Here is a 15,690-nt window from a genome sequence, read left to right on the forward strand (position 1 = left end):
AGAGTGACAAAGTGGAAAAGTAGAGGTCAATTTTAGGAGGGAGAAAAGGTCATACTATGTTGAATTGTTTGTCATTTCACACTTGCTAACCACTTTTCTACAATACTGAGATCAACACATAATATAGTTATGGGTTCTAGTTACTCAACTAGTAAAGTCTCTAATGGTTGAATAAGAGATCTGGGTTCAATTTCCGCCTATATCAAAAATTGTTTAGTGTCTTAGTCTGATGATCAAGAACATCATCAGGAGCAAACGTTATAGGTCGAAACTCTAAAAAATACACGTAATATAGTTCTTATAAAAAAAATAAAAAATAAAATAAAAAAGCACGTGAAATAGTTATGGGCCTTGTGGCTAAATATGCAGTTTTAGAATAATTGATTAAGACCCTGCCAAGAAGTAGAGAAAAAGAGGAAAAATGTAGATTTTGAGAAGTAATTCTTAGATATTTCAGGAACACAGTGACGTGATACTCCATTTTTTCACATTTATGATAGGATTTACAAATTAAATTCATAATGGAGTTCACATGAATGTGAGTGAAGAGAGTACGTCATTACACTTTGAAAATACCTAATCATTTTTGGAAAGAGAAGAGAAGAGCAAAAGAGGAAGAGGAAATAGAGGGAAGGACATAGATTTTCGAAGTGATTTAATATAAGTATTTCCTAGTTTCTTTTTTTATTTTATTTTATTTTTAAAGTATCTCTTTATCCCAAAAAAAGATTGGGGGGGGGGGGGGGGGGTTGGGTAGGACTTGACTTAACAAATTGGCCAAGTCAGCGGGTTCGTGTTTACATAAAAAAAATTAACTAAATGAAAAAAGATTTAAAGAAAATATAATAATATATCTCATGAGAAATAATTAATTAACATTATAAACATATTACAAAAAATATATATATAAATAGTTAAGAAATTTTTTTTAATAAAAAAAAATGAAAAGATGAATTCAAGTTAAACCTATATAATAATTAAAGAAAATTTACACTTTTTTTTTTTTCTGAATGAAAAATTACACTCTTGTTAAATAATAGATTCTCATTAAATTAAATCCTCACATTCACAGTCCCCCACTCTCCTTAATTACCGGCTTCGACTCTCCACTAGGAGTCTAGCTAGGACCAGTCACTTCGAACTTGATAGGTGTTTTGGTTTAATGTTAAAGAACAATCATTAAAAGCTAAAGTATTGAAACTTATAAAAGGGAAAAAAAATACTGGTGTAACTTTAATTATATTACATTATTTAATATTTTTTTATTAAATGCGATTTTTTAACAAATTCACCGTTAAATTATATTATCTTTATATATTTTTTATGCTTGCAAAAATTTTAAAAAGATAAAATACTAATTACTATTTTACCAATCAAATATTTAAAGTTCAAATTTTCATAATTTAAAATTATGCATAAAAAATAAATTTTTAAATCATACAATAAATAAAGATCGATGAAATTTAACATGCTCGTTAAAATTATCGAAATGACATACAACAATGAAAATTTCAAATTATTTAAACCGTACCATGCACGTTGAGCTTTTTCCTATATTTATATATACCTCCAATCACAATGATTATAGCTATCTTCCTTTTCCTCATTTTTTTGATAGGGACCTGCCTCTTCCTCACTGATCCACCGCATGGATTCTCAATCCTTATATTCTCTTCCCTTCCTTTGTGTCTTCTTCTTTTGTTGCTTCCCTTACACCACCTCCATGATAAGCTTTTCCTTCCCGAACTTCTTACCCAATGACAACAACATCACAGTTTCTGGTACAGCCACGAAAGCCCAAGTTGATGAGCACCCATCAATACGACTCACCGATAATGTGGATAACTTTGGTGACAATAAATATCTTGCCACAGGCCGAGCATACTATTACAAACCCATCCCACTGTGGGATCCCGTTGTAAATACCACAACAAATTTCACAACTACTTTTGAGTTCGTAATCAGAACTCGTAATAATGAGTCATCATGGGGTCACTCTGGTGTTGGAATTGCATTCTTTATCACTTCAGAAGATTCCGTTGATGCTCCTACGGGTTCTGATGGAAGTTACATGGGTCTCTTCAATGGCACAACTGTGGGCAAATCATCAAGCAAGATGGTAGCGGTGGAGTTTGATACCTGGCAAGATGCAGCGTGGGGGGATGCTCCTAGTGACAACCATGTTGGTATTGATGTGAACTCCCTTGTCTCCATCGCTAACAGTACTTGGAATCTAACCTCCGGGGACATTTTGGTAGCAACAGTCTCCTATGATGGAACCTCTGAGATTCTCAGTGTATTTTTGAAATACTTGAATCTTCCAAACCTACCCTTGAATCTTACTCATAATGTAAAGCTGAGAGATGTTCTCCCAGAAAAAGTGATGATGGGCTTCTCTGCAGCAACTGGAGGAGGAGTTCCAGTCCAAGCGATCAGAAGTTGGAATTTCAGTTCAACTTTGGATTTGGGTTCGACCCAAAATGGAGGGAAAGGGAGCTTTAAGATGTGGTTGATATGATTAATAATAGGACTGGTGCTTTTGGTTGTTGGGTTAAGTTTTGGCTCTTACATTTTGGGGAGAAATTCCAAAAGAAAAGTAGTAGAAGAAAATGAAGATCTAATAGAAGGAACTGGACCAAAAATGTTTGCCTACAGGGACTTAGTTGTGGCAACTAATAACTTTTCAGAGGAAGGGAAGCTAGGGCAAGGAGGTTTTGGAAGCGTCTACAAAGGTTTCTTGGCAAAAACGGACATGGAAATTGCAGTGAAGAAGATATCAAGCAACTCTAACCAAGGAAAAAAGGAGTACATTTCTGAGGTGATATCTATAAGTCGTTTGAGACACCGCAATTTGGTTCAACTCGTTGGTTGGAGCCACGAACAGGAGTTTGTAGTGGTTTATGAGTACATGCCCAATGGAAGTCTAGATTCACATTTATTTGACTTGAGAAGTCATCTCTCGTGGCCAAGGAGGTCCAAAATTGTTCACGGGTTAGCATCTGGATTACTCTATCTCCATGAGGAATGGGAGCAATGTGTAGTGCATAGAGATATCAAATCAAGCAACGTGATGTTAGATTCAAACTTCAACGCAAAACTTGGTGACTTCGGTCTAGCGAGGTTTGTGGACCACGGACTTGGCTTACAAACAACGGATTTGGCCGGAACCAGGGGCTACATTGCTCCAGAGTGTTTTATTACAAGCAAGTTTAGTAAGGAATCAGATGTTTTTAGTTTTGGGGTGGTGGCATTAGAGATTGCATGTGGGAGGAAAGTAGTGGAGCCAAAGGTAGAAGAATCAAAGATTAGTTTACTCAATTGGGTGTGGGTGTTATATGGAGAGGGAAGGCTTTTAGAAGCAGTGGATGAGACGCTAAATGGGGATTATGACATGGACGAGATGAAATGTTTGATGATTATTGGGCTATGGTGTGCTCATCCAGATCACACTTTAAGACCTTCTATAAGGCAAGCAATTAGGGTTCTTAATTATGAAGCACCATTGCCTTCCCTTCCGTCCAAAATGCCTCTGCCATCATATTATTATGCCCCTGAAGCGATGACTGCCGACCAAATCCTCCAGTTCACTTGTACAAGCAAAGGAGGGAGCACATCAGCTACCAAGGACGACTCAAGGGTGTGACACGGAGGGATTATTGCAAAGTTGAATGGCAATTGGAGCACAGGATTGATTGTCTTAGTAATATGCATATGTTATGCCTTACCACTCTCAAAATTATTATACCTTAGGAAGTATCATTACAATACACCCGTCATCTTGCTTCCTTTTTACTCTTCTTAGTTCTCTCACATTATGTTAATACTGGCAATCTTAAAATGCTTGTAGTATCTCATATTCCAATGAAAATGCTACTATTTCTTTGGTGGTAATAAATCAGTGCACAAATATTGAGCGATACAAAACTATAACAAGTTTCTTTACAGTTTGGTTGATCTCTACAATTAAACTGATGCTTATTTCTTGGGCTACTGCTGGCTTATATATTAGGAAACCAAGTTAGAAAATTGTACTTGAAGTCACACTAATACCATGTTTGTGGCGAAATTAAGGAAAACCAGTTGAGAAAATAAAATCTGTAGTTTTTCAGAATAGTTGAAGTTAGCTTGTGCTTTCATTTTGGGGGCTGCTTGTGGCCTTGTGTCCCAATTATCATATTCATGATTAGAAACTCAAATAGATCCCTCCGTTCCCCAAGATTCCATTTTTTAATTGAAAAAAATGGAGTATTACACATCATGAGCGATCTCAAAATTCCTGTCATCAAGATTTAATCTCAGTTTAATCAAGTTTTTCTAGACTTGATTAACTGATTTCATTCAGTTCAGTATCTTCAAATTGTTTTTTTTTTTTTTTTTTTTTTTTTTTTTAAATGGTTGCTGTAGTTTACACTAATTCTTGAGCTATAGTAACCAACAGAGTTGTTGCATTATTTAACCATCTCTAGACTTATATATGGCCAGCCTTTTATTACCAAATGACTCATTAGAAAAATGTGTGCTACTTTTCAACGATCTATCAAAATAAGCATTATGTATATGGGTTTTTTTTTTTTTTTTTTTTTTTTGAGAGAAAGTTATGTATATGGTAATTGATAATCCGAACCAATTACCAGATCTATCAAAATCTGTGGTTTGCATTTTTATGTTGCAAACCACACCTCTATGTTCTTGTTCATGATGGTGCTTGCTACTAGAGTAAGCCACACTAGTTCTATATAGCGTAAAATTCATACCTCATTGAAGAACTTTTTACATGCATGATAAATGTGATATGATATATTAATATGCAAAATGACTAATTAATCACGTAGAATTTGTTTTTGAGAAAGCTTATAGACACAAAACAATAATTGGTTGTTTAACTGTTATGAGTCAAGTCAATAAATTGTGTTTTTTTAACTCAAAAGTAAGATTGGAAGTAATCAAATTTATTTATAAAAAGAAAAATGAAAGAACAAAGAACCAAGAAATTTTTTTATAGAGTAGGTATGCAAGTGGTCATATCTTTCTTCTTGACATCTTTTAGGAAAAACCATTGAAAATAAAAGCTGGAAGAAAAACACATTCATAGAAAGTCTCTTTGTGAGATCAATTATACAATGTATTTTTACCAATTCAAACTAACTACTATGCTTTTTTAATTGTAGGAATCAGATGAAGCAAAAGGGGATCAATCTCCAAACACCCTTTTTTTCTTAAAAAAATTGAACAAGCCAACTTATGCGTGTTCAGCATATAGACTCCTGTAGTACCAACTTAATTGGTACCTTACCTTCTTAATAAGTAATAAGTTTATGATTCCAAATCTGCTAATTCTTCACCCGTGATCAATAGTTGATTTTTGAATCTTTAGAGCTAAAGTTCTAGATTTTTTATGAATTAAAAAGTGAACAGATCGGATTATAGTGGATTTGATTCTTTTCAAAGTATGTACACAATTGCATTTATCTTTGACCTTTTGAACAAATGCCAAACCAAGTATGTACACAGAAAATAGACTCTTGACTTTGCTTTCTTGGTTTCTTTAAACGTGTTACATGGGAAGAACTTAATTAGTACTACATTAACAAAATAAAAGAGAAGAAAGAGAAAGTTCCGTAGTGGACTAGTAGGTCTAATTATGAAACTTCTTCTTCTTGTCCTAATTATTTAAGCAAAAGCTAAACTTTAAGAATCTTAATTGGACTTTCTTAATTGGACTTTCTTAAGCAAAAGCAAAACTGTAGTTGTTAGGTAATTATCATGTTCTGCTTTCGCTTAAATAATTAAGAAGAAGAAGTTTCTTTAATGAAACTTCTTCTTCTTATCCTAATTATTTAAGCAAAAGCTAAACTTTAAGAATCTTAATTGGACTTTTGTAATTGGACTTTCTTAAGCGAAAGCAGAACATGATAATTACCTAATAACTACACTAGAACTCACCAATAGAAAGCTACACTTTACGGTCATATTTAAAGGGGATGGAAAATGAAAAGGAAAAGAAAAAAAGTGAAAAGATTGTAGTATTTTTTTTTAGTAGTTGGTTGGAAAGAGTAAATGAGGGAATATTGGTGGGACCTAGATCAACCGAAATGTTTTTTTACCGAAAGAATACCGAGGGAGAAAGAGGTGGACTATAAAAAACCCATGTGCATGACTTTTTCTTATTTTTATTATACCAAATTGATTTTCTCTTTCTTTTTCTTTGTTTTTTTTTTCTTTTCCTGTATTTTTCATTTTTTTCCCTCTTTTTCTACTTACATTTGTTTTGGATTCTTTGGCTTGTGTTTTTTTTTTTTTTTTTTTTTTTTTTTTTTTTTTTTAATTTACAAAAAAAAAAGGCTAAAATGCAAAACTCATCTTTTAAGTTTTTCTAGAATTCATTTCAGTCTTCTAAGTTTGCTTTTATTCATTTTAATCCTCTAAGTTTTAGATTTAATCAATTAAGGAATTTTCGTCAACTTTTGCTAAATTAAAAAAAAAAAAAAAAAAAAAAAAAAAAGACCTGGAAAATATTTTTTAGATCAAAAATTTAAAATGATTTTAATGTGTTTCATTGCAAGTCCTACGATGAAAACACACTTATGATTACATTTATTTAAGAATAAAGTTTAGTTACAAAACCGATTATAACTCAATAAAATAAACATTACTAGATATTTTAAAAATCTAACCGTTAAATTGTATGTTCTCTACGCTCTTAATGCACATGTCAAATTTTGTGTCAATTGGATACTTATTTACTATATGATCTATGAGTTTATATTTTAAGGTACAAAAACTTGCAATTTAAACGATGTATTGATAACATAACTATTGATTTTTAATTTTCTAGAAACTATGCAAGTATAGAGGATATAAGAAGAATATGTAATCCAATAGATATGGAATAAAGTTGTAACCTTAGGTTATAACTAATTTTGTAACTAAACTTTCTCCTTAATTTATATTGTAATATTTACATTTAATCAAAATGTTATAACATTCTATCCAAAAAAAAAAAAATGTTATAACATAAAATTTATTACCTACCTTTTATTATTAAATTTTCTATATTAAAAAAAAAAAAAAAAACTTTTGTCATTAAAAAAAGGTAAGTTAGATAATGAAAATAATTTTTTCAACAGTAATACTATTTTTTTTAAGGAGAAGATACTAGTTCGTTTAGTTAGTTTTTCATGTCCAATGGGCTCCCGGCTGTCTACCCTTTGATGGGCCGAAGTGAGAGTTTAAAGCGGTGGAGCCTATTTTGGTTTATAGTGGTTATTATGGACGAATCTGCCCCTGGATCATAGCACAGGACCAGGTGGTAACTAAAAGGAGTAAAAGGGAAAATGTGGGCATTTAATTTTTTCAATGTACGGTACTCGATATTATTTTTGATTACCTGTAACTCATTGTCTTTCTTCTTATTCTTAGTTTCTTTGGTTGCGACTAGGGTCATTTTGGCTCAGTGATTTGTGTTATTTATTTGTGCAAATTAAAGAAAGCTCTTGTTGTCATGCAATACTTAACTTCTCCATCAATGAGCCTATATAGAATTAGTGTCCCTCCTGAATTTACGTCTTCTAGTGCCAGCAACTCCCTGTACATGTGGGATTGCTTGCCAAACCAATTCCCCTATTGTGAATTCTCTTTTTCTATCCATATATGCTTATAGCTCTCAACCATCTTTTCAAGATGTCTAGCATGCTCTTGAGCCCCATGTGTACCTTTTCACTGGGCCTAGCTAAAGTGCCAATGGTAACATGGTTTGGACATCTACATTGATATGGTTTTGTTCCATGTAAAACAATTTGTACCAAAATATTTAATAATATGATATAGCTAACTTGAAAAACTTAGAAGGTGAATTAAGTGTGTAAAGTTGTGATTTCCAACTATCCTTTGTTGGCTTTAGTTCCATACCAAATTTGGTAGTAATTCAATCAATCATTTTCCTGTATTTATGTAGGTTTAATTGTAAAGGATGAGTGTGAGAGATTGGTGAAAAATCAAGCTTGCTATGAAGATCAGTGAAGTTTTGCGACTAGCTCACAAGTTTTGTAAGGCCTTTAGCATGCCAAAATATTGGTTTAAGTCCTAAAAAATGAAAACCACGCTTTTAAAAAGTAATAAAATGAGGAATTACATTGGATTAATTATTCTAGTGATCCAAGAGTTCAAAATCCCAAAAGCTTGCCATTTTATTTGCTGAGCTTGAATTTTTGATCCAACCATCTGATCAAAATAAAATTTTATCCATTTTAAAGATAATGAAATCCCCTTCAAAAGGATAGCACAATGGCCTATAATTTGATTAAACTCTTCAGTTTTTACATCTAATAATTCACTTGCTACAAAAATTAAAAAATTAGATGGACACGTGGTGTAAAATTGGACTCTAATTGAAATCCAATTTAGAATCTAATTAAATTTAGAATTTTCGATTTTTACACTCAATAATTCACTTTGCACAAAATTGAAAATTAAATAGAATACGTGACGCAAAATTAAGAATCTAATTGAATTTTCTTCGCTTAAGCATAACACAGTCTTACTCATGCTAATGGACTGTATACTAGCCAAACAATGTGTTTATTTACAGGCCTTTGACCACGTGTTTTTGGACCTCAACAGAGGAGGATAGGCCATCTGTTGTCTTTGGGTTTGGATGATAGAGTCCTATTACTTGTTGAACCTGATTGATTTAGGCTGCATTTGAAAATAGTTGAAAAAACTAGCTTTTAGCTTATTCAGCTTATTTCAAGTTCCCCACGTGAAACTTTAGATTATTTGCAAGCCCACTTGCTACTTTTTCAGGAACAAAAGATCATTTGCAAGTGTTTGTGGGCTTATTTGAGTTACTTTTTGGTTTGCTTTTTTAATGCAAGCGCTGTTTACAGGTTTCCTAGGCCGACTTTTTCTTTTACTTTTTTTTTCTCTTTTAATTTTTTTTTTCTACCATACTTTCATCAATAAACTTTTAATAAAAAATTAAATAAATTTTTCCCAAACGGACTCTTAAACTACTTTTAACTTTTTATTATACTTCTTTATTTGTTGTTGTAATTTGATTTTTATTTTCTTTCAATATATGATGTGATTTGGGAATACTTATAGGCCCTGGATTAGAGAGTTGATTATTGCTGAATACTATTTCTTTGTGAAGGACGTGTTTAGTTCAAAGTCCAACTAAGACAACCAATTATTGGCTTGCATGTACTAGCACTTGGTTTCAGCACATAATCTAGTGTGTGAAGGAAATTATTATCCGCTAATACCAGCAAGAAATTATTATTATTTAAAAAAAAAAAAAAGCAAAAGGAAATAAGGAAAATTGGATGATTTTGCAACTAGGGTCCGTTTGGATACAGCTGAAAACTGAAAACTGAAACTGAAAACTGAAAAACACTGTAGCGAAATAATTTTTAAATGTGTGAATAGTATCGTGGGACCCATTTTTAATGAAAAAGTTGCTGAAAAGTGAAATTTGTGAATCCGTAAACAGTACACGATGTGCTGTGATTGGTCCAAAAAAATTTGAAAAGTCAAAGTTTGCGGCTACTGTTCATTGAACGGTGCATGAACAGTAGCCGCAACCCTCAAAACGCTCAAAAAACGAGTGAAAAAAAAAAAAAAAAAAAAAAAAAAAAAAACGTAAACGCAGACGCAGAAGTTTTCATCCCAATCCAAACGCAACCCTAATAGTCTAATACACTTAAGTCTAGCTAATATAACTTTTGAACAAGTTTACCAGTATCACTCTAGAGTCTAAATAAGATTCATAAACATCCTAAGGTATAGTTAAGTCGTTTATCTTGTATTACATTTATATCTCTTTCATCCTCTCCTCTTCTCTTTTATTTATGTTTCGAAATGGCATGGCATGACATAGTCTAAGATAAAGCAGAGGTCAAATTTAAGAACTAATACATCAGAATAATAAGATATTAACACGATTAATCTAATAAATTTGAAAAAATCATTAAAAAAATGATGCATGAAACTCACATTCAGAAAATGATAAAAAAATAAAGTAGTACTAATTAAGAAATAATAAAAATGAATTACTGTGAAATTAGTGTTGATTAGTAACGTCATATACATGCTCAAGATAAAGCAAAGGTCAAATTAGGAACAAATACATTAGAATAAGATATTAACATGATTAATCTAACAAATTTGAAAAAATCAATAAAAAATGCTGTAACTCATTCAGAAAATGACCCAAAAAAAATGATATATCACTATTTAAGAAATAATAAAAATGAAATTAGTGTTTTTTACTTTCTATTAAAAAAAAGTTAATATAGATCGATTGGAGATGCGCCATCTCTTGCCCAGTGAGGTCTTAGATGTTGGTCTTCTGGATATTCTCCTTCTTTGAAATGCAACAGATGACATAATTATCCTGCAATAACAACAACAACAAAAACATTTAGGGAGACGTTCAAACTTTAAACCATATTGAAATTTTGCATTGTGTATTTTTTTATTTTTTTATTATTAAACATGAAAATTAGGAAACATATATATGCATCAGCAAAAAATCCATGGCTGTTTATTCCATATATAATAAATAAAATCAAATAACTTTGGAAAATATACAACATTAAGCAATTCAATATCATTAAGACAAAAAAAAGTGGGTCACCATAATTGTAACCAAATAAAATGGGAGAGAATAAGCATTTAAAGTCGGACTTGATCATAGAATCAATTATGTGTCAACACCCAATTCCTAGAATATGTTAAAGTTCACACTCATCTATTCTCAGGCAATCAAGTTTGAGAATCAAATATTAATGATATAAATAGATTTCAAAGAAACTCAAGAAACAGAGCAATATGGATTATAAATATATAATATCAAGAAGAAGAAGAAGAAAAAACCTTACATTATTAGTCGTGTTTGCAAACTGCCCGTCAAGTCGGTATTCATTCATGGTCCACCTTCCCGTGCCATTGAAGCCATTCTTAGCAACAAAACTGAAACTTCGCTTAGACCCATAGTGAATTGTTTTGCTATCATCATAAAGCACTTCGTCCTTTTGACTTCTCCAAGTTGCAGAATGTGTAGATCTCTCAACGTGCTTATTTTTCTTCTTCAGTTTGGTGTAAAAATAGAGACGGTCCATATGGGTTTCTTGAAAAATCTTCATCCACGTGCTAGGATCCCCAAAAACATCACAGTCGACGATAACATTCATCGAGTCCTCGAAGATTGGGTTCCCTTGGACCTTGTTGAGAAGATAGTAGAGAACAATTTCTTGGTCATTGGGTCTAAACTTGACACCAGGTGGCAACTCCATAATTAAGTAGCTTCTGCACCAGCACTGATCTGATGACGAACCTTGTTGTTGTGTCGACAATGAGTGCTCAAAAGATCGCTGGAGTTGAAACTAACCGAGAATCTTCAAAGGGTTTGAAGATGATGAATGGAGTTTGCGTAAAAGAAGATTTCTTCAAGTGGGGGTTTGAAGAGAAGAGCACGCAATATTGAATGTTTTTGTAGCAACAGAGAAGAGAAGAAATAATAATGATTACAGAAAGGAAAGCTTTGGGTCTGAGTTATTAATGGAGGTTTAGGGTTAAGGAAGGTTATATTTATATAATATAAAAAGAGAGAGAGATCGGAGATGTGGGGTAAAATGGTAATTAGCGATAATAAACCTCCAACGGTCAGAACAGTAGTGGAAAGTTTATCAATGTAATTTCAATTTGTTTTGTCTTTTTTCGAATTGGGTTTAATTAATTTTCTTTCCTAACGGCGGCGGCATTTCCACGTGTCCTATGGAGAGTGGCTAGAATTTTATTTATTACACACCAGGTCAGTTGTACTTGAACACGAGATAAGGGTTTTAGTTGAGTTAGTGAGAGACCAACGGAGTGGTTATGGTTCAAGAAATTCTTTTTTTTTTTTTTTTTTTTTTTTTTTTTGAGGAAGTGAAGAAACTTTGTTCAGGCATTTTCTCAAACATGGTGGAGGCATCAATGTTAAGTGGTTATCGTTGATGTTAAACAATATATATGGTTTCACATTTGAGTTGGTAAACGATGTTTCCATTCCCACGTCCACCGACGAGGAAGGTGCGGGAATGTCAACGAGGCGATTTATCGGTTTTTGAAGCATTTCCGGGACAGTTCCACGGCGTCTTAGTCGGAAGATGGGTTGATCAGGGAAGGGAAGTATGAGATTGCAATCGAAAGAGTCATTGAAATCGAAGGGCAAGTCGCTCGATGTCAATGCACGCGACGTGTTTGATTATGATCTTGGCTTGTACACCAAGATGGTTGGGTACCCACTTGAAGTGCTGGCGATTTTCGACATTTTTTTTATGAACATTGTGGGACGAATTAACCCCTTGTTTGAAAAGCACATTCAAACTCGGATTTTTAATCTCAAGAGCTCCACTTGGTGTACATCAGGCTGAGGGCCTGAGCCCATCTCTGTTTTGTTAATGAATGTTTTCAAGCTAATTTGGGGTGAAAAATTTTGGTTTCAGAATTTGGCTTCTATAAATGGTTTATGAATGATGTGGGTAGGTTTTGGTTGTGTGTGAATTAAAGTTGGGTAGGAAAACATAAGGTTGTTATTGATGAGGGGATATATATAGGTGATTGATGTTGAGTTTAATATATTTTAATTAGGTTCAGCATGGTGTGAAGTTTTTTTTTTGTGATTGGGGGTTTACAATTTGGATGAGTAATACAATTGGCAGTGGGTCTTGGTCAATCTTGAATGGTAGGGTGAGTGAGAGTCATTTGAGGGTGGGTTATAGGTTTGGAATAGATGGATCTTCAGGGTAGTGGCTTATTAATGATAAGGCTAGGGTTTACAAATCTATCTGGGATGCAAGTTGGTTAATTCATGAAATTGGCATTATGGGTCTTGCCCTCTTGCTCTGTCTTAGGGTAGATGTCTTAATAATGGTGGAGTTTTGCTCAAAGTGTGTAAAATAACACTGGGTGCAAACTATACCCCAAGAGATTTGAAGGTTTGGTGAAGTAGCAGGAGCCACTAGTAAAGAAGAGTAAGAACTTTATATACAAATGATATTTGAAGGGAGACCTACTACTTGAAGTCCTATTTATTCACATGATATTTTATTATTAAAGGATAATATTATATTACGTTTTCCTGTTCTGTTTCATTATAGTGCTGAAGTGCGAGTCAATAACTTTGTAGCCGAAGGTGGAGTTGTTGAAGGTCCTGTACTGAGGACAAAAATCATCTATTTTTTCTGTTCTCTTTAACTAAAAGGATATGGAAATCTATTATGAACTTATGTTTAATCTCTGACCCCAAATTCAACTTGCTGGATTTAGTTGATTGGAGTGTAATTCACCTAAAAATGCAATTAGCTTGTTGGACAACTATATACCACCAGAGTGGAGACAAAAAATAAAAAATAAATAAAATAAAATAAATAAATAAAAGGTGATTCTTCGCACTAAGAGACTATATACAGAAGACCAGTTTATTAGAGTCATAATGAAAGATGTTAAGGATGTTCAAGAGTTCAATTTTGAATCATGTGCTGCGCTGTAAATGGAGGATGAATGTTTTACGAGTTTGTAAGGGTGTTTGATCAGTGTGTTGCAAGGTGGGGATTGAGAATTGTGTTTTGTAAATTAGATGAATAGCCTGACTTGGCACTCCTTAGGTTAAGGATGGGTTTTGATTAGCTACAATTAGCATTTGGTTTTTGGCTTTGCTGTACTATAGCTTTACATTTTTGCAGGTGTCGTACTTGGTTTAGTGCAATTAGCTATTAGGTGTTGGATAGGTGTGTGTATTCTATTCTTTGTTATTGACATGACTGATTCTTTCAATAAAATATATATATATATATATATATATATATATATGTTTAGCTGAAGGAATTATAATCTAGAATCCTAGATATTCACATCACATTCCTTATACTCAATAAGTGGGAAGAGTAAATTGAAAGTTAATTCTTAGAGTAAAAAACACATTTATAAGTTACTGGTCTCCATCATAAGCTATATTGTTGGATGGGAGAAGCTTGGTAAGAGTATCATTTTATTTTAATGAACTGCCTTTTTCCCATGCATTAAATATTAGAACTCGGTCTAACTATACATTCTCATCTTCTCCATTGGTTGTTATTGTTTTAGTTTATAAACCCGTAGGATTTGAGAAAGTAATACGAATTCCTGTGAGTGCTTCTATTCTTACTCTTCCTTGTGTAATTGAATTTTTTACTTAATATATTTACATGCATGCAAGTTGCTTTTCTTGAACCCAATTATTGAAATTACTTTTTTTTGTGCATAAGTAACAATTAACAACCTACCACTTGAAATTTGTTATAAAAATATTGTGAATATAACATTTCTCTTTCTTAACTTAGTGATGGTTTATTCATTCTGATGTTTGGACCTTACTATCATGGGTCTCTACCATTTAAAGCACCCGGAACAGTAAATATCATTGCTTTTAATAAGCCAACAAGAGGTTATTGATTTTTATTTGGACACATCACTAATATTACTTTATTAATAATTTTTTTTTTATTAATATTGATGAATGATATTATATTACGTTCTCCTGTACTCTTTCACCATAATGTTCAAGAGTGAATCGATGACTTTGTAGTAAAAAAAAAAAAAAAAAACATTTATGAGTTACTGTTCTGCATCACAAAATGTATTGATGGATGGGGAGAAGCTTGGTAAGAGTATCATTTTATTTTCTATATTTTCACTCAAAAAAGAGTATTATTTTATTTTAATTTGAACTGTCTTTCCCATGCATTAAATATTTAATTAAAACTCGATCTAACGTCCTGTACACTCATCTTCTCTGCAGGTTGTTGTTTTGGTTTATAATCCCTTAGGATTTGCGGAAGTAATACGAATTCTTGTGAGTGCTTCTATTCTTTGTCTTCCTTGTGTACGTAATTGATTTTTTTTACTTAATATATTTTTCGTTAGTGCTTCATACCCAGCACTTATTATATACCATGTTCCAAGATAATTTTATTATCATATTGTATAGATTTTGCTTTATCCCTTGTTTATCTAATTGTAATTATATACATGCAAGTCGCTTTTCTTGAACTTAATGATTGTTTATCCATTCTGATTTCTGGACCTTACTAATACCGTTCCCTGTCATTTAGAGTACCACCCTGAATACTGAATAGCATTGCTTTTAATAAGTCTGCATAGGTTATTGATTCTTACTTAGGCACATCTATACATCACTAACATTATTTTATCATTTATCTTAACAACCTATTTTGTGAAAAATTTTGGCTTCGGATTTTATTGTAAACATAAGTATTGGTAGCATCATAATGCACTCAAATTATGGTTCTTTATTTCTTTTAGAGATAATTTCTAAAAACTCTAAAAAAAAAAAATAAAAAATAAAAAAAAAAACTTACAAAAAATCCATAAACTATGGGATTATTTTTGTACTTTACACCCCATAATATGAAATATGAAAACTTGTAATGATCACCACCCCTTTCGCTTCCAATGGTTTATAATGATGTTGTACATGTGCACTGCGATATTGACGTTGGAAGAAAGATGATAGAAAAGACTCATGTTATAAGGGAAGCCATTTTATGCTCATAACTTATCTAATTGAGACACCTGTATTTCTTTCTTTATTTTTACTCTATTTTTATTTATTTATTTTTGTGAAAAGGATACCCAACTCCATTAGCA

General features: G+C 32.4%; 3 protein-coding genes across 3 annotated transcripts; 2 read left to right on the forward strand and 1 right to left on the reverse strand.

The window, feature by feature from the left end:
- The first annotated feature begins 1,473 nt into the window (after positions 1-1,473).
- LOC126720463 (favin-like) lies at positions 1,474-3,895 on the forward strand. Its single transcript, XM_050422964.1, has one exon. The coding sequence runs from the start codon at positions 1,649-1,651 to the stop codon at positions 2,516-2,518; it is 870 nt and encodes a 289-aa protein (XP_050278921.1). The 5' UTR covers positions 1,474-1,648; the 3' UTR covers positions 2,519-3,895.
- Positions 2,642-3,643, forward strand: LOC126721268 (L-type lectin-domain containing receptor kinase IX.1-like). Its single transcript, XM_050424323.1, has one exon. It carries the CDS (start codon positions 2,642-2,644, stop codon positions 3,641-3,643), a length of 1,002 nt encoding a protein of 333 aa, XP_050280280.1.
- Positions 3,896-10,203: 6,308 nt separating the features above from the next.
- LOC126724349 (NAC domain containing protein 50-like) lies at positions 10,204-11,547 on the reverse strand. The gene is made up of 2 exons (XM_050428927.1): positions 10,881-11,547; positions 10,204-10,393 (listed from the first exon to the last, which is right to left on the reverse strand). Exons 1-2 carry the CDS (start codon positions 11,292-11,294, stop codon positions 10,334-10,336), a joined length of 474 nt encoding a protein of 157 aa, XP_050284884.1. The 5' UTR covers positions 11,295-11,547; the 3' UTR covers positions 10,204-10,333.
- Positions 11,548-15,690: the final 4,143 nt, after the last annotated feature.

The sequence above is a fragment of the Quercus robur genome, chromosome 4 (assembly GCF_932294415.1).
Source record: "Quercus robur chromosome 4, dhQueRobu3.1, whole genome shotgun sequence".
NCBI lineage: Eukaryota > Viridiplantae > Streptophyta > Magnoliopsida > Fagales > Fagaceae > Quercus > Quercus robur.